Genomic DNA, 23,335 nt, shown 5'->3' on the forward strand with positions numbered 1-23,335 from the left:
CCTGGGAAGCCTGTTCCAATACAAAGATACGATATAATAAAATAATACAAAAATTAAATACAAAGATATGATAAATACAAAGATATTAAATACAAAGATATGATACATGCTTTACACCTTGTCATTTAAAACTTGGTTGCTAACTGATTTGCAAGTGACACAGCTATACCAGGTGTACTAGCATGTTAAAACCAAATAAATAAAACCTATTACATTGGTCTCCTCAGTTGATGAGTTGTGAGTTTGTTTCTTCACCTATCCGCATCCAACACCAGGGCAAGAAAGAATGTCAAACCCAAACTACAGCTTACAGTTCAGACACAGGGTCCTAGCTTAGGCAGGAGTGGGAATACTGGATGCTTGCTATTTCATCCTAGAACCAATCTATTGGGAAGAGCCGGGAAAGTGCAGAAACTTGACTGCCACTGCTATCGCACGTTCACGGAGGGGCTGGCACAACGCACAAGGCAACAGCAAGACACGAACCCACACGGGTAAGAAGCAGATACACCTCTCCCAGAAACAAACGAGGAGGTAGTGAACAAACTATTCCTCTCCTGTGCTGCTCCCAGGGCAACACGCTAACGTGTGTAACTCAAGACATGCAACTCCACTTCAAGAGCAGTTCCCCTGGGATTCTCTAAATTCAATTGAGAAACAGACACCTGCAAAGAGTGACGTGCCTCCGAAGGAGCCACCCCCTAGGAAGGGCTGCTCTGTCTTCACAGAGTAGGTAAAGAGCCAAGGCCAAGTACACTTCAAATTTCAGATCTTCCACACGCTTCCTGGAGATGCCAGGTAAGTCTGGACTCACGCGCACTACTGCGCACTACGGACTAACCCTACTATGCAACAGCTACGTCCCCGAGTGCAGATTATATCATGCAAGAAGAAAAGAAAGTACGATTTGCTGCAAGTTGCTAAGAAAGTTCCTGTTTAGAGTCATTTACAAAGTGAGAAAAGTGACAAAATTTAATAGAAGAAATCCCAGTAACTTTCTCCTTACCTTGCCTTCCACATACTGTGGATAAATAGGATAGTAAAGAGACGATTTATGGGCCAAGCGAAGAATTTCCTTTAGAAACTGTTTTGTATAGTGATGAAATATTGGATTTAAGACAAAGTGGTAAAGATGTCCGTGTTCCTCTTGCTGGTAGTGATCAAAATGAATAAAATCTTCAATGTTGTAATGTGAGCGAATATACTCAATATCCTGGAAAACAAGAATTTGGAAACCTGCAGTGATGAAACAGCAACATTTACAATATCTTAGCAAGTGCCAATGAGTTGCTTTCTGTCAGTCCAGGCACTAAATTTGAACACTGGAATTAAGTGCCTTTGAGAGTTGTTCTCAATTAAAGCACATTGACTGAACGTATTTTTCTTGAAAATATTTTCATTGTATCAAGATCTATTCTTGCAGCTCGCCCACCTTTACTTACAGGGAATGCATATTTGGCCCTTCGACAACGACCTCTGATACAGGTTAACAGACATTCATGGAGGGGAAAAAAAGGCAGCGAGCTCTGTTTTGCTGAGAGCAAGACAGAGAAGCCTAGGCTGTCCTCTCACACAGCTTAAACTGAAAAAGGGAAATTGTACGAGAAGAGCCGTGCAAGAAATGCTCTCCAACAAGTCTTCCCTGTTGGATTTTTGCACATTTATACACTCAAGAGAAATTGCTATATCCTCTTATCTCAATGCTCTTAATATAATTAAGTGCTATTTTGGAAAACTGGAGTGAGGCTCTATGTTAAAAACTGAGCATTAGAGCTGCTGAACAATCCGAAATCTGCCTTTTTTGTCACAGCAGAACGCCACAAAAGTAAACCTTAAAGAACGTTTACTTTTCAGGAATAACGTGCAACATTGTCTTTGTTCTGCACTCCGTTAGAGCACACGCTTTGTATGTGTTTTGAAGTTAACTGTGAGATTCATAATCACTCAGAACCTACTGTTGGAGGAAAGAAAGCAAATCTAGAAGGACAACTACTACTCTTTGCAGTACACGTGGCAAAATTGCTCATGGACTTTGGAAATTAGAGGGCAAAACAGGTGATTATGAACATACTTAGAGGCAGAACGACTTTGCGCTGACCAACCAAAAGAAGGGGTTGGAGGCATAAGTTCAGAAGGCATCAGCAGCTTCTTGCAAATAACAGCATTATTTGGTTTTTTTTCATCTGTGTGTCAATCATCATGTATGAGAATGGAAATATACAGTCTACACAGTCAGGAAAGAGAAAGTCAGTTTACAGAAGGAGTATCTGTTTCCTGTACTTTCTGTCAGGTCACACATAGTGGCAAGCACGAACCTCAGCCTTTGGTGCTGAGCGCTACGCGATACAGCTTCCATACGACACAGAAACAGGATTTACCATTTCATCTCTAATGACAGAAACGCCAACTATTTGATCCAAAACTTCTGCTACGAAAGCCTGCACTGGGATCCCATCCTGCAAGGCAAAAGCAACATATGCAGGTTTCCTGTCTCATTAGAAATATTTCTTTTTAAACATAACTGAGTATTTCACTACACGATCACAGTTAAAATACTCCCCTCCCAGTATACATTCCACACACTACCCCAATTTAACCACTATTCCTTGACTCGAGGCACCATGTTTAAACAGTGTATATGGCTGGGCTCCTGACCACGCAGAACTTCACTGAACCAAAGTTTCAGTTAGGATCTAGCTGCTACAGGAATGCTATAAGCTCAACCACTAATTTAGTCCTGGGTTAAGTTCTGACTTTAGAAAAGAATATTAATTAAAACAGGTATTCTCCGTCAATAGCTGGATTGTATACAATGGATTTCCCTACAGCTGTAGGATTGGTAACAACAGTGCTTGGGTTTTTGTCTATGCAGCATTTTCCATTACACAACAAAAACACAGATGTTCCCTGCTGCCTGGTGGGCACGTGTCTGGCCACCCTACGGAAAGAACAGAGGCCCCTGTCATACGACACAACACGAGTACATGTTCATCACACAACCAGAGAGGCACGCAAGAAAAAGCGACAGTGCACTAGTTTTGAGTAACATAATAAATACGGGGCACGGGGCGGGGGGGGTTACCAGTGTTTACCCATTCTCTTGCAACTTTATTTGCAATAAATACTCACTGGATCCCTGCGAGCCAGAGTAAATATCTTTAAGTCATTCAATATACTTTCGTTCAAGCTCAGGGTTCTAACGAGCATTTTGACACCAGGCAGGTCATTGGTTGTTGCCCTTCTTACATTAAATGACCTATAAAAAAAAAAAAAAAAGAGGAAAAAAGGGAGTAAAAGTTCACTCTGTGACAAATTAAAGACAATTCCCATGCTTAAGACAACAAGTCTTCCATAAGCACCAAACACGTCTTGGAAGTTGAAATTGGTTGCTATATCACTATTGTTCCAAATGCATATATTAACCTACTGCCCGATAACATAAAAGACCACAGAGTATCTACTCAAAACAACTCAAGAATGCTCCTTCAGCTGCTACTAAACAGTCCTTCTGCACTTACAGCCCAATCCCATAAAGCGATGACTAGCTGCAACCACAGATACCATCCAGTCTTCATGTGAACGAGAGCCAGCAAAGGAAGGAGGCAAGGAATCTTTTAAAATGGAAGGAGAATCCATAACTGCACACTAACACATATGAGAAAAGTGAAAGACAAGAAACAGAGAAAGATAAGAAAAAAGAAAAAAGGAGAGAGAGAAAAATTAAAACAAACAGAGCCAACTGTCATCCTCGGCCGTGGTACAAACGGCAGGCATAACGTCGACTTCTCCAACAAGAACGTGACCATCATTTGTGTTAGGCCTCGTTTCCTCAAATAGTAATACATGAGGATAAACTTACATGAATACAATGCCTCTGACAAGCATAAGATTGCCAGTTAGTAATCACACAGCAGTGACACGGTGTGAAAGTGTCTGTGCAACACACCCGACCAGCAACCCGTTAGCTACAGGCAGCAGTACCCTGGCCTGTACCCGGTTTACACACTCTGTTACACAACATCTTCCCACCCGCTAATTCTGAAAAAAACGTGCTTCGCAGTGCCGGTCCACAGCAGCTGAGGAGCTCTCTCAGCTCTGACCCTTCCTGGTTAAACACGGCTCGTACAACAAAGTGCTGTTCAAGGAACCGAATTACAGCTTAATCTCTAAGAATTAAGTGCTTTCGCCCACAGTATTTGCCGTATAATTCCCACTCCTGTCCTCCTTGTTTTCAGTTTAAACTTGTACACGCTATTCTTCAGCCTAAGCCACAGTCACACGGAGACTGATTCTGTGGAACACGGCTTTGATGGACAGCCTGGCACCTTAGAAAGCCAGACTTACCAAATATCTCACACCTCACGGAAAATTTCACAGCTCCCTCTAATTGATCATTCTCAACTTGATTGTTTGAGTGCTCAGAAGCACATATTTGATGACTAAATTACCAACTAATCCTGCAGTTGTGAGTTAGCTCCACCTTTGTTAACATACTTCCACGGACAGTTAATGGCGAGATCAAACAAGTGACGAGGACGATGGTCGGCAAGACCAGCAATATGGTTCCCATCCAGCCCAGGAGCGTGCTATCTTCCTGCCACCCCGCCGAGCCCGGCACGCGAGTTTCTCTCCTCACCCATGTCCAAGAGAAGGCAGTTGTGCCACTAATGAACTACATTTTTAATATGATGAAAAACAGAACACGCAAAAAATTGAAACCCCGTTTAAAAAAAAACCACAAACAAACCCACCGGATTCACCGTGAGTATAAAATAGGAGGAAGGACTATCCAAGGTCGCTGCTCATTTCTCTTCCAGCAATGAATTAACTCATTCTAGATGCCCAATTCCTTTGACTGCTCAGAGACCAGGACACTATTATTATTATTATGCTTTTTAGTGAAAATTGAGGGAAAGTATCCATTAAGCATTTCAGCCTATGCCTTGTCATCCGTTATTTTTTCTCCTTCACTGTTAAGTAGCAGACCTGTACTTCCATTTGCTGCACTCGTGCTTTTTGTGTACTTAACACTTCTTCTTATTCCTTTTACAACCTTTACTAATCAGTATCTCATTTTGTGCCTGTGCCTCTTCTGATTTTGCCCTTTCATGTCTTCATATTCCCATCTTCTTACCCCTGTTTTTCTTTTAATCCATTTTCTGTGACTTCCTTTTCACTCACACGCCTTTCGAAAGCCCTTGGTGCAAGTACCATATATTGATCTTTTACTTTTTCGTATTTTGGTTTTATCTAAGAGAGTATCTGCTGTTGTGCACAGTTTTTTGTTCTTCATAAACTTTTGAAAAGCTTCACCTGGATTTTTCCATAGCTTTTCTCATCCCAAACCTCAATGAAAGGCTAATTTTCCTTACTTTCCTGTACAGTGCAGGAGGGTTTAGAAAAACGTTACTAATGATCTTATTTTGTTTTCATGGAAGGGCTGGTATCATTTGGAATATGCACAATTTAATCAGAATTGCAAGGCTTGTTTTTTTTTTTTAAAAAAAAAACAACTTGATAACAAGTTTAATTTTGACCAAAATCACAAGAGGACATATGACTACAAATCCTACTGCTGGATTACTGAACAGCTGTGACTGAGATTAACAGGAATTACTCCAATGGCTTTCTCTTCAGCCAGCTGGATTCTTACATAGTACACAGAAGCCCAATTTCATCCCACGGCAAAAAGCTTCTGCATAGGTCCAAGAGTAGCTGGCCAGTTCCTGCAGGAGCTATTTGTACACCACCAAAGGTGATTAAGTATGCAATTAGAACAGAAGTATTTATCTGAAACCATGCAGTATTTAGCTACATTAAGACATAAAAAAGGAAAATATCTAACCGTGCCACAATTTAAGCTTGGTGTTTGGGCCAGTATAGGCTCGTTACACAAACAAAGCATTAGAAAATTCATACCAGATACATCGCAAAAGAGGTTCTGTGTCCCAGTTCACCAGTATTTCAGACTACGGAAGCGTTTGAGTATCACAGAAATTGAAAAGTATGAAATAAATGATTCAACACAAAAAATAAGAGATAAATTATATAAAATAGATACTCAACAATGAGGTTACTGCTGTGTGCTGCATGTTCCAGAAACACATTACTGCATTTCTCTTGAGAGTCATACCGTGTTAGCAAGAATCAAACCTACCCCAGGCTTTCAAGAACCAATGTTACTCAACCTGACCCAAGTCCAAAGGGCCAAACGCTGCACCATGTTTCTCTATCGGCCTTGGCCCACAACAAGGTAGCTTGAAGAAGCCACTTGTCTGTACCAATGCTCATTTTCATTAAGTTATCACTGTAGGTACAAATTTTAAGTGAATCCTCTCATGGCACTTGGTTTAATTAAAGGAAACTGTAATATAAATGCTAGCAGTCAGAAGACGCTTGCTTTAACATTTTCAATTATTTCATTTTTCACTTCATTAAAAATCATGTCACTATTTTATTTCACTGAAAATATAAGACTATTTCTACATTATCTAGTACGGTGCTACGTGGAAAAACATCTTAGGATTAGGATTCACTCCAGAACAGGACACAAGACAGCTGCAGTAATGCTGCCAAAGACTAAGTTATCTAGCTCTGCTCCCAATTGCTCCAGGCACAGTCCTGTGCTATTCAACTCTACTGTTTTGGGGGCTCAAGTTACCATTTTTGCAAGATGTTGTGCAGAATAGCAGCTCGGTCCGAGATAGCGAAGGAATACCTAGCTGGTGCGAGGTTGGATGATGCAAGCATGTTCTGTAAAAGCAGTTCAGAGTACCTCATTTGTTGTCACCAGGCACATGACTCACTTGAGCAATCCTGCACGGTGGAACATGTAAAGCTCCTGACCAAGTTTGGAAGTACAGAAAGGGACAGCCCGAACAAAACTCCGGATCAGGTGGAACTCGGGTACATGATGTGGCACAAGGGTGACACAGAAGTCTTTGTCCTGAAAAAGATTTGCAGGCAACAAAGGCTCTTAGTGATCTCAATGCCAGCTTTACACAAAAGTTTCTGATCAGAAGGGACAGAAAGAAAACAAACCGAACGCAGCGCCCACAACACACGTACACTCCGGGTATTGCTCTGCCTAGTTGGCTTGACACCTGGGCAGCACAAGGAACTGAGGAGCTCAACATCGAGTTGGCTCACAGACACAGGTCTTTTAGCTCCCATAGTAAAGACTTATTAGTCAATATCCTGATATTCCCGAATGGCTCTTTTTTTCCATTCCCCCTCCTGTCTTTTCTTCCTCAATAAAATTGAATATTTCAGTTGGAAGAGACCTACAATAATCATCTAGTCCAACTGCCTAGCAGGAACATTATCTCTATGCTCACACTTTTAGGGCTAACATTTTCCCTTAAAAGGTGCTTTTCTCTACCCTTACTGTTCTTCCGCAGGGAAGTTTCAGGACAATGTATGTCTGCCTGGGATCTTTCGCACATTTGCAGCCCAGTGAGACCACCAACTAGAGCAGCATGTCCTAAAATCCTGAACTAACAGCCAGTGCGTACACATGGATTGACTCTGCGCTGCGTGCACAGGAGACTTGATGAACGCAGGTTTGTAGACGCGCAGTGATGTCCAGCTTGTCCCGAATTTGGCCCTGCTGGCGTGCACGTGCTACACACTGCATCTCTCAGTACTGCACTGTTCAGAGACCGGTGCTGTAAAGGCTGCAGAGGTGCAAAGGAATGCAGGAATCTCCACGGAACACTCTCAGATGAGAGAGAGCATCCTCTGGAGATAAAACTGCGTGCCACAAATAACTTCATCCATTCAAACTGTTCAAGCACTCTCTTCCACCAGACTCTCTCCCATCCCTTTTTGTTCAATGCACATTTTAAGACAATCTCACTGCACACGGGGATGCTGGAGAACTCCAACAATTCAGAAAAGATGCTTCATGCAGCATGATACATGCTGAGCCACTCCCAGGTAGCACAGATCTGGAAGATGTTTAATCTCTCTACTCCAGTTGATTATTCTATGGCCTTTTCTCAGTAGAAAGATATTATTTGAATCTCCCTCCTCTTCGTCTCTTTAGGTATGCTGTGATTAATTTTCTTTACTACACCTGGTGATTCTATCATGACATTTTGTTTCAAGGAGCAACAGGTGCATTGTTGGATGGATGAATTAGAGATTTGAAATGTTTTCTGTGCTCCCTTTCTCTGGGAACTTTGGCGGTAAGGAGCATTTTTGAACATGCTGACATTTAGGGCCAAGTCTGCATCTCTGGTCTCCAGGACCTGTTTCCAAGGGACGCTACCATGCAGCAATTTGTAGCATGAATTTAAAACACGCTGCAGGGTGCACTACGAACGTCTCAAAGTGGACTTTGTTATCTCAGATAAAGATTGATCACGCAGGGCATTAGCGTGAAATAGCTCCTGCACTGTAAATTCATATCCTTATTTGCCACACATCAGCTTTGCTCGAAACATAGACCTGCAGTGCCACTGTTTAGGCTATAGGTAAGTACTATGGATTTACTTAATACTGCTGTTTTCTAGGCTTTAACTCCACCTCCTTTAATGTATTTTCCCTGATTTCATTTTTATTTTAGGTATAGGCTGGATCTATACATGATTTTATCTATGATTTTAAAGGAGTTTGAAACATTTGCTTTCTAAACCTGTGCCACAGAGAAGTCCCTGTGGAACACAAACGAAGGACTTATGTACACAACACAAAGTCCAAAAGCAGCCCAGGAGGGGAGTCAAACTGCTTGTGGCAACTCAGCTGTCCATGGTAACTGGCCACAGCGAACTCCTGTCAGTCACTGACTTGACTTGGGCATCATACCTAAATACTCTGGCTGACAACTGCACCACTGTCCCACCATGCACACGCACACGTACAAACTTTAAAACTTTGATTATACCTACCGGAAAAAGCTTGAAAGCATAATTCAGAAAATCCAGCGATCTGCAACCAAGAGTAAACATTGTTAAACAAAGCATGAATCAGGCAGATCCTATACATTTCGGTATTTACATCCCCATAAGTGCAAGGAGCATCTATTCACAGCACTGTATCAGACAGTCCTGCTAGTTCATCATTAATCAACTGCAGATGTTGCATACTGCTCATCAGTTGTTGGCCTCTAGTGCTTAAAGCTTCATCATTAACAGGAATAAACCTGAATGTCTGAAATAATATCAAAACATCGGGCTCTTCACTGAAAGGAAAAAAAAAAAAAAAAAAAAAAATCGACTCTCATGTTATTGGCTCCAACATTTTCCAGAAGTTATTCACGGACTGTCAGAGCAGCACTAGCATAAAGCAAACATTAATTGAGGTTACAAACAGTTGTTGCTAAGTTCCACAATGTTTCCATCCAGTACCGAGAGTTCTGTCACCATCCACTCGGCAAACCTATTCGATGCACTTTATCAGAATAACAGCAACATCAATACTTTGAAATTGTTTTTGAACACTTTACTTCTTTCCACTTCTCACCCTACTGGTTTAGAGTAACTCCTCTCTCTTTTCCATGGTGACAGTGATATGTGACATTGAGTTTAAAAGACACGAGAAATCTAACTAATTCTTCCTGCTTCTCCTATGTGTAAGGACATCAAAGGGCTCTAAACCCACGAAATAGAGTTATGCTGAAGCTTTATAAAATATTTTTCCACCGTACAAAATGTGCCTTTTGAAGACATTCAACACAGATATGTATTACCTAAAAATATTGATAAACCCCTCCTCCCTCCAGACCTGTAATTAAGTTCCCTTTAATTACTTCACTAATAACATTACTGAATGAAAAGAGAAATCATTTCTAATTAAAATATCTATGATTGGATGAAAACTTAAAAAACCCCAACTATAAATACAGATCTGGATTGGGGTACTATTTATTCACCTATATAGTTATGACTAGTTAATAGAACAGCTACACGGGGGAAAGGAAAATGCCATTGCGACGTAGCTTTCTACTCCCTGGTACCCAGTGCCTTCTTGGCAGCAAGGAACACAGCAACAGAGGTAGATTTTTCAGGGGGCTTAAAAAGGTACCAAATATCTGCAGATAAACCAGCAATCTAGTTCCTTCACATTTCACTTCCAATGCACTACCAAGCCACATACCAAGGTCTAGAATCAAGAGATGTAAACATTTAGCAACTTTTTAGCACAAATTCCCCAGTAGCAAACGTCCCTTGAGGGCTACGATGCAATCATAGATTTCATAGATTTCTAGGTTGGAAAAGACCTCAGAGATCATCGAGTCCAACCATCCCTAATCCCCCATTAAACCATATCCCCAAGTAGATCATCCACCCTATTCTTAAACACATCCACACCTACACTTCAGCCAAACCACTATTTCTGGACCCATGTAACTCCTTCAGGAAGGTTCTGAGATACGGTCAGGATTATCTCCTGCCATCCTTCCAACACATTTGCTTTTCTAATGTTTCTTTGACAAACAGGTGGATCAAGCAAATGCAAGCTAGGGAAGCATACACGCAAAATCTTTGAAAACACCAAGATCTACAGATTCCTCAGTTCTGAGGAGAGGATCTTGCATGAATTCATCTTAGCAGAAGCCTTCTGAAAGGAATGCTATCTTCTTCACAGATACCCATCTTGGAATCCAAACCATTCCAGAGATGGCTCCAGGGAAAAAAGATTGGGACTGCAACACTGAATGATAAACATGGTGAAAATATCTCGAAAAGACACAATGGTGCGTACAAAGGAATGTCAGAAGGGGGTAAAAGAGTGACAGATCCTTATCCTAAGCTGGATCCTATGAGCAGAGAACTCAACTAGTTCACAGAAAGATTATTTCCCCACATAGGTATAGATCATTGCTTCAGATCGCTTTTTCAGTGTAATGGAGTCATTCCAAAGCAAGTCCCTCACCTCAGTTACTATTTTAAGATAAAGTTATTTTATTCTGGAATAATTATCTTGCTCGAATTTTACGTTAGACTAGATTGTCCATGAATTAACTATTCTAGAGTGGACTCTCTGCAGTGTGCTTGCTCTCTCGCATGCACGTTGGTCAGTGCTTCTAAGCACACCACAGACTTCTGGCACTGCATCTCTCTCTCCTCCGAACAACCTCAGCTATATCGCTCAGTAAATACGGACCAAGAATGCTACTAAGTTTGGCAACTTAGGAGATTTGCAAGTCTAGCAGATTCAGTGTTTAATCCTGTTGGGTAGGCCCCTTCCTTAACCAAGAAACAGGTTAATAAATAGAATTACTTTCAAGGAGTTCTGATTTTTCGTCTTAATAAAGTTTATTCCTAAATTTCCTTTAAGCCAGATAAGTTCAGATGTTGCCAGTCACCAATGATTACTACTACAAGTTGAAAGATGTTTTTTCAAACTGTAGTACAGTTGTCAAACTCCTCTATAAAGTCCTTGCTACTGATAACTTGTGTCTCTAGAAATTACATGTATTTTATTGAAGTGTGGAAGATCTTGGGTGCGTTCAGCCTCTTTCTGTCTACTTTTTTTAAGTATCTACATGTTTTGTCTCCCTTTCTAGGATCTATAATCAAGAGCAGGGCTCATTTATAATCAGAAAGGGCCACTGCTCCTGGAGATGCTCTTCCTGATGTGGTTGAGCACAGGTTCATTCTTCCAGGGTGCAGAGAAATTTAGAGGAAAAAAAGTTTCTAAACTACATTTATAGATCTATTCTACACCACCAGGATCTAAGAGTCCAAGGTCAGCAGCAGGAATCATTTTAAGATAAAAAGCTTTTTTCTTCCCCCTATTGTAGTGGATGCTAGAAATCAGAATCAATTCTCTCAGTGATGGAAGACTGAGTGTTTAGAAATGAGAGCATTTAGCTGCAGAATTAAAACCAGCTTTATTGCCCCATGAAATGAGATGACCAGTACCATAACATCTAGCTCTTCTGGCAGTTAGCCAGCTTTGGAATTAATGTTTCTTCAGAGAAAGAAGTGGCCATCTTCCACCATTTCAACTAGCATTTCTCCCATAACCATAAATTCTTAACTTTTTGTTCCCATAGTCCTACTGGAGATGGGAAGTTGCAGCTGGAGGTTGAAAGTTTCAGTAAGTTATTGGCGAAGGCAAAAAAAAGAGGTAAGAAAAAATCCAACCTAACTGCAGCAGGTGCTGTCACTTTCGGATATGTCCTAAAAAGGTAACACTGAAAATTAAGCTTGGAAAAGCAGGAACTATTCATCCGTACTTACCTAGTTTCATACTTCTCATCAATACAAAACAGACGGATACAGAAAGCATTTGAAGCTCCTCTGTACACTTGAGGAAAAGCACCTTGGTCTTCAGTCTCAAGAAGTGCTTCTGAGGCTTTGAGATCTTGGACTCCCACATCACCTAACAGCAGTTCAGGGTGGGAGATGGTAATGGCTCCATCTTTCTGCAATAATCATAGACAAGTGATCACTTGGAATGTTTCAGAAAATACTTTCATCTTTTAATTAAAAGTCTTGCATCATTCCTGTCTTATAGCATTCCAGGCAGACACACAGGATATTGTACTTTTTATGTGCCACGTTTTGACAAATACAGAAGCTCAAGGAGGTATTTTTAATGTGATATCTATCTGTTTCTGAAACACTAGATGGCCTTTAAAAACATACACATTATTGCTGAGAGTGCAAAATATTCACAAACTAATAGCTACCATTAGCGGCCCTTTGTTAGGAAATAAAAATACTTCTATTTCAGAAATGTTTCTGTGGAAAAAGTTTTGTTTCCAGATGCGTACTGAAAATATGTGAAAGTTAAAAACATGTTATGTTAAAGAAAACGGGATCAATGCAGGGAATATTGAGGAAATGGAAAGGAACAATAATGCAAAGCAAAGCAGAGTAGCTTTGAGACAGTACTGAGAGAGAGAGACTAAAAGACAGACGCGATCATTTAAAATTTCTCAGGATAAATTCTCTGCTGATTCATGCTGCACCAGTACATTTGACAGTAATGGGCTTTTACCAAGCTGAGCTTCGCTCAGCAGCAGAGGCACGGATAGACCGTGTGCCCTGTAACTTCTGCAAACCCCAGGGGAAAACTGAAGCTGTCTTGCTGCTTTTCAGCTTTGTTAGCTTGTCGTCAGTAGCAGATATTTAGCTCAGTAACCCAGCCAAGTCAAAATCTCACACATCCTCAGAGTAAGACAACTCTTGCCCTGTCTGCTACAGGAATGCTCTCTCCACATCTGCAGAGGAGCCCACTCAAAGCTGTGCTTCCACATGCCTTTACTCAGCAGCAGACCCACACAGACAGGCTCCCATCCTTTTTCTTCTCTCAGTGCCACTTCATTCCCATCCCTGTGCTGTCTGGCTGTTCACATGGAACTGAAGAGGAAAACTCATCCCACTAGTAACTCTGACCACCTCCATCCAGATCCCAGCTAGAACAGCTGCTCATCTACGCACAACAGCAGACGTAAGCCTGGGCCCATGCAGAGGACGGTGCAGGAGTGGAAATAATCAGCATTGCTTGTCCTAGCAGCCTCCACCTTTGCTTCATATTGGCTTGTACAGCTCCCAGCATTGCTGCGTACAGAGATATTACCTGCACAGCTGCATCCTGATCATGAACATGTTCAAAGTGTCGAGATGAAACAGACTCTACTTCTTGACTTAGTTGGTTGCTTTTATCTTCACCTGAATAATGAAAAAGCATAAATGCATCAGGCTTAAAAATGTGAGCTTAGCTCTCATAATCACTGCAATAACTAGAGCATGCCAGACTGGCTCTGCTGAAAGGTTTGGTTTACTTATTTTGAACAGCCACAGTTAAAATAGACCCTCCTATAGTTACTTGGCTAGAGCTTCATTAGACTATTTGATTTCAAGGTAAATATCAGAGAATTGGTTGTAAAAAAAAAAAAAAAGAAGCAATTCCTAACTTGTGTATTACATGTAATAAATTTTTACTGTATCTGAAGAGAAAAACATGAGTCATTACTGTATTGACTGGTATCTTAAATCCTGTGCCTGTTGCTAACTTGTTTTCTGATGATCACAAGGATGAGCAAGGACTCTTGATTCTCAGATTAGATCTCCTAAAAGAACTGAAATTCAGAATAAATCCTAGTCAGGCCAAAACCCTTGCTCACTGGTGCACGCAGGGACAAGAAAAAGGGATTTAAATTCCCCTCTCAGTTGCTAAATCTAACTAGGTTTCTAAACCCTATTTTTACTTCTTCTGAAAGGTGGTTGTTCTTTCATCAATCTTTGTGAGTTTGTCTATTTCCTCCTCTTCCTTTAAAACCTTCTCTCCTCTGCCACTTTGCTTGGATGCTGAAGTAACTGCTTCAAAGCACCTTGTCAAGCACTGCAATTTTGTGTGTGTGTGCGCGTCCAAGATTTTTTAACGCAAAAAACATAGACACTTGTTGAACCACACAAGGAATGCCCACAGCAGCAGTGACCACAGGCTTTGGTCAGCTTTTAGACATCAGCAGCATAAAAAAAGAATAAAAGGGCTCCATGAAAAAGAAATTGTTACTTTCCAATCAAAGCAACAGAAGCCTGGTTTAAATCTGCAGGACAGGTCATCCTACCGTCCTCTACAACACTAGAGTAACTTTCTAGTCTACTTCAGTCCAACCTGAGTAATAATATTTTTGTGGGCAATCAGATAGCTAAGGCAATAGGATGAAGTTCCTTGTAGCAATCTGATAAAATGCTATTTAAACACTGATTGCCATAATAGACACATATATGATGCTATGTATATACTTACATATATCGTATGCACACACAGCATACATATACAGCATCTCTGGCCACGTGCTTAAGTCAATCAAAGAAAGCATCTGTATGTTACAGAGCGTATTTAAATATCGCTGTACATATTTTTTTTGTTATTCAATCCCCTGGCCAGGGCCAAACCCAGAGTGGATACTTAAAATATTAAGAAACCACATAAAAAAATGACGAAAGCCAATTTGGAACATACATGACGCACTATGATTTCAATTACCTAATCGCTATTTTAAGACAGATCTTGGCATCTTTAAACAGCAACACAGAACAGCTCTATAGAACTCTACTGATGGCAGAATCAACTATGAACTTTGATAACGTCGTGATGCCTGCTAGGCAGCAGGCAGTCGTCATTCCAGCAGATACGATACACTTTGGGAAAAGCCATTCCTAAATCTGTATGGTGATGGGTTATTTTCTTTAAAGTCAATGGAAAGTGAGGGTGCCCAGAATGAGAGATCATCTGACAACGCGTCACAAAGGTCGCATTTAAAGTTAACATTACAGACCAACATTATTTTAATCATCAACTCAGAAAAGAAACATTGAGATACGAGTGAATCCTACACATTACTCCAAATAACCACTAAAATTACTAAAGCAAAGTGTCAGCTGCTGTATTTTTAGCCCCTGAACATATCTTCAATAGTTCTGCCATTCCTTAAGCTGTCACCTGCCTAATTTTACAGATATGTTCACAGTTTGGTTTTGTATTTAAAAATAAAGCCTGAAAACAAGTTTTAACTAATAAACTCCTGAGGTGTTGGTATTGCTGCTGCAGAAAACACATCAGGCTGGGACGTCCTTGCATTTGAAAGCTTCAGTAACACAAGGAACTCAAAGTTTCTGAGCTCCAAAAGAAGAAAAAACCTTCAGAAAACCTGACACAACAGAATTCTTCACTCCTCTCTCTGAGCTTACTTTGGGAAATCCATCTCAGGTACATTCACCGACATAAGCATTTCTTCATACAGTAATGAGCTTTTTTTTTTAAAAAAAAAAAAAAAAACACCACCAAACCTCAAAGGTTTAAAATAATTCAGTCAAAAGCATTTTTAAAAATGTGTTATCTGAAAATCTGTCCTTCTGTTAGTAGCAAGGAAGGTAGCTGCAGCGTACAGGGCACGAAGAGACACGGGGCTGGAAATCACGGTTTCTCCAGGGGTATGACAGATGTGAGACTTCACAGAAACGCTCAAATGTCGACTTGATTAACCCAGCCACATTTCTCATTATAAACAGCCTTGCAGGTGTCAGAAGTTAATTAATACAAATCTCGTGTTGTCATGTAAATATTGATATGTTGTTTCCGACTCTAGGCTGAAATGAAATCCCTTAATGGCTCCACCACCCGCTGCTGTCAAAGGGAGCTGCGTCGCTGTCCGCACGCGGGCTGCGCACAAGTGGCTGGGAAGAACACACCTATTGTTGCACCAACGAAACGAGGAACATGAACAAAGAGAAAATTAAACTAACCCAGTGATTGCTGGGCTGTTAGCAGAGGGAGCAGGCAGCAGGATCAGGACGCCAGTTCACCACGGAGCCTGATGAAAAGCCCTTGAGTCATTCCCACCGCATCATAATGTTTCCCAGCTACTAATTCCTGACACCATATAGAGCAACAACCAAATTACTGTAATTACCCCGAAACGTAAGTGGCATATCAATATTGTGTTAAAGACAGATTTTTGTGTACTCTTTCATTATTATTCAGTACTACATTTTGAAAGGGAAAATAATATCAACCTGTGGTCTCCCACTACAAGCTAAAGAGCTTGAAAAAATATGTGGTGTTGTTTGGGTTTTTTGTTTTGTTTGGTGTTGTGGTGGTGGGTTTTTTTTATGGGAACATAAAATTACTCTACAAAGGAATGCAGCCTGCATTTTAAATTCTCAGCCTTCAAATCCATTAAAAGAAAGTCCACATCCTCTGTTGATGTGAGGTGTTTAGTGAACCTTCCTTGCCTCCACATCAAGGGACAATTTGGCAGCAAATTTCCAATACAGTAGCCTGCAGAAATGGTGCAATCATTAAAACAGTATTTTTACTGTTTGCATATGTATTATGCAATATAATAAAATATAAACTCTATGTGACTGACACTACAACAAATTCCAAGCATATAGTTGGCCCTTACATACTGGAAAGGCTTAACAATGGACTGCTGGGATGCAACTCTTACATTTACAAAAAAGAAAAAAAAAAGATTATTTCTCTTTTCAAATTACATTTTTAATAACAAGAAAAAGTCAGAGAGGAGGGAAACTGTGCTTATGAGTTGGTTGGAGTTTTTTGTTGCTTTAAACTTCTTTAAATAAAGAAGTTTAAGAACAGTGAGGTGTTTCCTTTCCTTTCTTAATTTAAAAAAAAAAAAGAAACATTACAGAATAAAGAGACAGTCCCTGATCTCCCAAAATCTTGTATCCTAGAAGACTGTGAACAATAAGCAAAGAGAGCAGAAGCTGGACCCCAAGGAAACAAGACGACACAAGTCAATAGCACAACAGCCACAGTTACCCAGCTGCTTCTCTACTGACAGCCATCAGAACCAGATTCCAAAATTAAGTTTCCAATTAACGGTACAACTGTGTAGCTCACTGACAGAAAACATACCTGATGCTTCAGCTTTCTGAAACTTGACACCTACATTTACCCCATAACCAACAATCACTTCCGAGCCAGAGACCAGGGCCATCAAAATTTCTCTCTTGAATAAAAACCACCAGGCAACCATCTCCAAACCAGACACATTAATGAGTGTTTTCTTGCCAATAAACCTATATCCTCTTCCAACCTTCTGCAAAACCTGCTCAGAAGCTAGAAATAAACGCACCTTGAATCTATCTAGCATTTTAGAATCTAGATACCTTCTTGCACGCTTGGCTTCTGTGGCATTTTGAGAGTATCTTCAGGATGTGGCTTACAGAGTCCATGGAAAGGCTCTAAATCAAAGCACTCTTGAAACAAGGAAACATTTACTTGAGAACATAAGCTCATGAATCCTACTGCAGTGTCACCAGCCTGAAATATAAAAGCAGTGTCACACATACGTAAAAGTTGAGCACCTGACTTTAGGTGAGGACAAAAAACTGAAGAAAACAGTTTCTGAAACATAAACGTTAGTGTTCCATCTCTGGTTGTGCATAACAGAAAAGCATAAAGGAACTATTCCACCGAAAATTAGATCCTTTTTTCTTTTCCCTTGCATTTTGCATATTAGGACCTCTACATTAGATGTTATAATTCTTTTGCTACCTGTGACTTGCAAGAACATTAGGATTATATGTATGGACCAAATAATGCCCCATTGTTTCAGGAAAAATCTGTTACAGTAAATAAAAACCACATAACTTTTAACTACACACCTCCAGAAAAGTTTAGTTTTTCTTTAACTTAAAAAGCAGCTAAAGTAACATCTGGATTTGGCTAGCCATAATGGTTGTCTAATCACCAGACACTGCACCAAAAAAATGGTGCTCAAACTGAGAAGTATATTTTATTTTCCCACGAAAATGATCACGGAAGCAATTATATAGCATATAAACCGTATCTAGTACAGTATATGGTATGTAATATTTGCAGCAATTATGAGCACTAAATATTGTCAAGTTCTGAAAAAAAAATCTAAGTACTAGTCTTCAAAAAAAAAATGCCGTGGCAAGTACGAAAATGCCGAGATCCCTGCGATGCTGAAATGGCACCTCACTCTGGATGTTTGACCATTACTCAAAGTTTCCAGGAAGCTGCAGTCTTCAGAAAGAAATACGCTCTGAGAAATGAGAACTGGCCTGCTGGAGGTATTTTGGCTTTAAGCTAAGATGAGTCTAGAAGAAGCGAGATCTTTGATTTTTAGTATTATATGCAACTTTCTGGTGAAACACACATAATAAATTTTTTTTTTTCCTTAGTACACAAAGTGAAAACCTCCTTTAGAAACATAATGAAAACTTAATGGATTTGTATAGCTGTTTTATCAGGCCATCAGCACTCCAATAAAAAAAAAAGTTTAATTTTTTTTTCCACTCAAACAACAAGTGATTGTTTGTTTGCCTTGTTTGCGTAACCGAACAAAAGCTGGGTCGCTGCAGTGGTCTGGCTGCTGGGTAATTTCAGGCCCAGGGCTCAGCAGAGGCTGATTAACCAATCCATCTACCATATGTGCAAAAAGGGGTTGCCAGCTTCATTCTCTGCAGGGAAAATTGGCATCTATCTCGGTTCGCATGGAGGTGTCTTTCCAATCTGCGGCAGCAGCGGCAAGTATAAACTGTAAGGGCCTGAAGCACCTTTTTCTGGTGTCATATTGAGCTATAAACACACAATTGCAATGTATTATTTATAAAAATAGCCGTTTGTAACGTGCTATTACACTAATGGTTTATTGTTTCCCATTTGGCTTCCAGTGGTAGTGATTACACGTTAAGGTTTTACAAAATCATTTGCCATCGAAAGCAGACTTCTGGAATTAAGCAGGTTATGTTGCCTACCAGCTCGCAGTACCATGCACAATTACTAACACAGGAAAAATATTAGTAGGAATTTTCAGCAGGATAACTATTACCACTTTTTTCTTATTTAAATTAATTTCTGGGCTTCTCTCTTCAATTCAGCAAAAATCTGAATGCCCGAGCCGAGAGATGGAAAAACTCTACAGCATTTTAACTGTGAAAGTGTTACTGGCTACTAGTTTTCACATGCAATATTAATTTTCACCAGGAATGAAAACTGGTCATCTATAATGCAAGTGTCTAAAATGGCAACACGGTTTCAACATGGCCTGTTCCAATTACTTGAATAGAATCCACACAATTACTGGGAATTGCTGCTTCATTTACTTAACAGGAGAGATCACTCCTGAAGAAAGGAAAGACACAAAATATGTGGCCGAGGGCATCGCGTGCGTGCAGATCATGAATTCTGCCTTCCAAAAGTGAGCTTGTTCTTTTTCTTCCTGGAGCTGCAGCGTGAGCTGGCACTCACACGTGACATCACTAATGCTATCATCAGACAAAACCAGAGCTCACGGCAGACTGACCTCACATACAACAGCCTGATTTTCTTCATCTTGACACTCTATGAGATCAGCAAGGAAATATTCGCTATGGGTTTGCTTCAGAGCCTCACTCTGACGTGTCCAGATCGGCATGAGATCATCATAATCTTCTAACCTACAAAAGAGAGATGAGGTGATGTCCTCAAGTTCTGCCATTAATAGGTCCTGACACCTCTGTTCTTCTCTGCTAACACATGGACAAACGTTGCACGTACTCGATCGAAAGCCTGCGCCCACAAACAAATAGTCTCACCCAGGAGGCATCCCCAGCACACACTAAGGCGGGAGCCTCGGCGCCGGGGGAGGCACGGACCCGCTTCCAGAAGCAGCACAGCCCACCCGAGATCTGCCTGCCCGAGGGAGGTGCTCATCCTTCCCTAACGGAATAGGAGGGAGGCCCAGTTCGGAATTCTCTCGCCTGAGGCACCCTGGGCTGGGCAGAGCCGGGATTTAGGCCTCGATTAAAGTCATTCTATTCCGTGAGCCCAACCATCAGCTGTTGGAGCTGGCACAGCTCTCAGAAAGCAACACCAGTGCAGTGAGAAAAGCAGTTATTTTAAAAAAAAAACAAACAAAACCAAACCCGAAAATAGCACTCTCCTGTAAAGCAGTGCCGCGGATGGGCCAGGTCACCGTTACTACACGCGGCGGTGAGGAGGTGCCCGGCACGAACCGAGGCTGAAGCGCAATGACTCTGTCCCGCGCTCCCACGCTCCGCGCTCCCACGCTCCGCGCTCCCACGCTCCGCGCTCCGCGCTCCCACGCTCCGCGCTCCCACGCTCCGCGCTCCCACGCTCCGCGCTCCCACGCTCCGCGCTCCCGCCGGCCGCTCTCTCCCGACCTCTGGCGGCCGCGCGGAGGCCGCTCCCGGGGAGCCGCGGGCGGCCGGGAGTTTTCAGGAATTTAACGCTTTTCTGAAGGGCCGTTCCCAGTTAAGAGTTTCTGCGCTCAGAGCGCCAGCCTGGGAAACCAGCAGGGACGGGCATCGCCGCCGCCCATCACCGCTGCAACCAGCCGCCCCACACTTTCCTCTCGGTCCCTGCTCAAGTGAGAGCCCTCACTGTAGTGACTTACGCGCTACAAAAAAAAAAATAAAAAAAATCACAGGAAACACAACACACCATCAAGTACTTGCCTGCAGAATTAATTCAGAAGATGCAACTAAAAGGAAGTTCCAAGAACCAGGAAACCCTGTAAAAATTCACAGTAATTCACGTTCTGCACATCCCAAACCCAAACAGAAGTCTCCCTCTTCCTCGCAGGCAGCATCTCAAGGGAAAAACCACAGTAAGCTTCTCTGTTACCAGAACTTCACTGCTTCAATACAATTAATTAGTACAATTAAATATATAAATAACACAAATCTGACAACGAGTTACGAGACCTCAAACCAACCAAACTAATTCAGGGGCAAAGGAATGAGTATGATCGCAACCTGCTGTCTCACTGGGGTAGATAACACCCCCCCGTCTCCCAACGGAACGTTTTGCCGATGGCTCCGAGTCCCTCACAGGGTGCTGCTCTGTAAAACACAACGTGACACGGGGCCACGCATCGTGGTGCAGATGGCAACTCTGCCGGCTCGTGGGATGGAGAGATCGACCTCAGGATAGTCAGTGGGGCTCCAAACAGGCCCATTCATCTCCCTGCGCACTGGAAACTGCAGGAACAGAACTATTTTTCTTTTTCTTCTATTTTTTAATATCTTCCACCAGCACCACAGTCTTTAAAAAACAAAAACATAAAAAACCACACACAAAAAAACCCAAAACAACCACAACATAGAAACCCACAACACAATAAATATCTTTTTAATATAAAAGTACCACAGAACCCCTGGGCTGCGCGAACAAGCACGATAAAGGCATTCCACAGAGCTGCAAATTCGTGAGCTCTTACACACATGGTGCAAACCCGAGAACGACAGGACCTAACGGTGAGATATCAGCAAGAAACTTAAACACAAAAGCTCAGCGGACTGCGCTCTGGCACACTGCAGATTTATTTCACATCATAAAGGTCAGATGGAGAATAACTTCAAAATCAACGGTTCAGCAAAGTATCAGTCTACAGCCTCTTCCCTGCTCCCTAAGCAAGGGCAGAGGGAACAGAGATTACCCTAATCTCCTGTCACCGGCCCAGAACGCGTTGCTAGGCAGGTGGCTGGGGACAACTTTCACAGATAAGTCTCCAAAGGGCTCCACGAGCGTTACTATGGATGCCAGTGAAGTACAAAGGTGAACACGGAGCAAAAGGAAAGGCAAAGCATCTACTGCAAAGATAATTTAGCTTGCTCAGAGACTCTGCTAACAGACAATATATAAGTATGAATTTTTTATCACCAGATACTGTGTAACTTAAGAGAAAAAACAGTTTCCTGGTTAGTTTTCTAGTTTGTTTGGTTTTGTTTTTTTTTTTAATTAAAGTAAATAATTTTTATTGTTCATAACAAACTACAGAAATCCCAGGCAAGATGGTATCTCGTATGTGGAACATTGGTATGGCCTACGTGATATTTTCATTTCTGTTGATAATGTCCAATGGCCATCAAAAGAAAGAATATGATTCAAAATAAATAAAACCCAAACATAACAGTTGAAATCAAGACATATGGAAAAAACTTTAAATCCTCAGGAATTAATTCACCTGCTGATAACTTCTTAATATTAAGGTTCATTGACATATTGATAGATGGTAGACAACTCAAAGTTAATACTCAAAAAACCCTAAAAATTGTAGAGCAAGTTAGTATGCAAATAATTTTGCAACGTATTGAAACAGCCAGACCTACAGCAGGATGGTGTGGAGTGGTCAGGGTCAGGCCTCAGGCCTTTTTCTTACAACGCTCAGAAGGCAAGCGACAGGGTGTCGCCAACACTGACTAAAACGACAGGATGAAGAGCAAAATCTGCCTATTTGGTAAAATCAAACATGTGTGAAACATCTGAGACAGGCTTCTGTCGGAATCCAGTCCGAGACGCCGGCATGAACTAACCCAGCAACAAACGTGAGCAGCGTTGTGCGATGGAGCGTCCCACGGATGTGCTTGTCCCAACACCTCAGTTTCCGCTGCCAGGACCAGAAATGCCAATTTAATCATAATCCTGCTACGTAACCACAGAGCAGCACTTGCATTTAGTACGAACAAAGCAACCCCAGAAGGAATCAGAATCCAATGAAATTATTACCTCGTAACTACCCTGCACAAACTCTTCCCACTGTGAGGCGGAAAACAAGCGAGCCAAAACGCGGTAGGTACTGGTCACACTTCAGCCACACCACAGGGCAACGTGCCACATCCACACAGCGATGACAGCGCGATGGCCCAGCACTCTGCCCAGAAGAGCACGAGGCCCCGTTGGGTCAGAAACTGCTGCTCGTGTTTACTGCACACACGGCGCTGGCACAAGCTGGGATTCGGCACAGGCAGCGGAACTCCAACGGCAGGAAAACCAGAGTGCTAACAGCCAAAGGACAGGCAGCCATCAGCCAGCGAGGCTGCTGGAGAGCCCTGCACCTCTGCCTGGTGCGCGCTGCAGGCAGCTGGGC

At 41.7% G+C, this 23,335-nt stretch overlaps 1 protein-coding gene across 1 annotated transcript in view; it reads right to left on the reverse strand.

The window, feature by feature from the left end:
- CFAP61 (cilia and flagella associated protein 61) overlaps positions 1-23,335 on the reverse strand; it is a 103,768-nt gene that overhangs the window by 72,095 nt on the left and 8,338 nt on the right. Inside the window, exons 7-15 of the mRNA XM_086626586.1 lie at positions 19,769-19,901; positions 17,604-17,757; positions 13,537-13,628; positions 12,192-12,376; positions 8,892-8,931; positions 6,807-6,946; positions 3,130-3,256; positions 2,379-2,456; positions 1,007-1,213 (exon numbers count right to left, since the gene is read on the reverse strand). Of these exons, the coding sequence (XP_086482712.1) occupies positions 1,007-1,213; positions 2,379-2,456; positions 3,130-3,256; positions 6,807-6,946; positions 8,892-8,931; positions 12,192-12,376; positions 13,537-13,628; positions 17,604-17,757; positions 19,769-19,901 (1,156 nt within the window). The remainder of the gene's footprint in view (positions 1-1,006; positions 1,214-2,378; positions 2,457-3,129; positions 3,257-6,806; positions 6,947-8,891; positions 8,932-12,191; positions 12,377-13,536; positions 13,629-17,603; positions 17,758-19,768; positions 19,902-23,335) is intronic.

The sequence above is a fragment of the Tauraco erythrolophus genome, chromosome 2 (assembly GCF_009769465.1).
Source record: "Tauraco erythrolophus isolate bTauEry1 chromosome 2, bTauEry1.pri, whole genome shotgun sequence".
NCBI lineage: Eukaryota > Metazoa > Chordata > Aves > Musophagiformes > Musophagidae > Tauraco > Tauraco erythrolophus.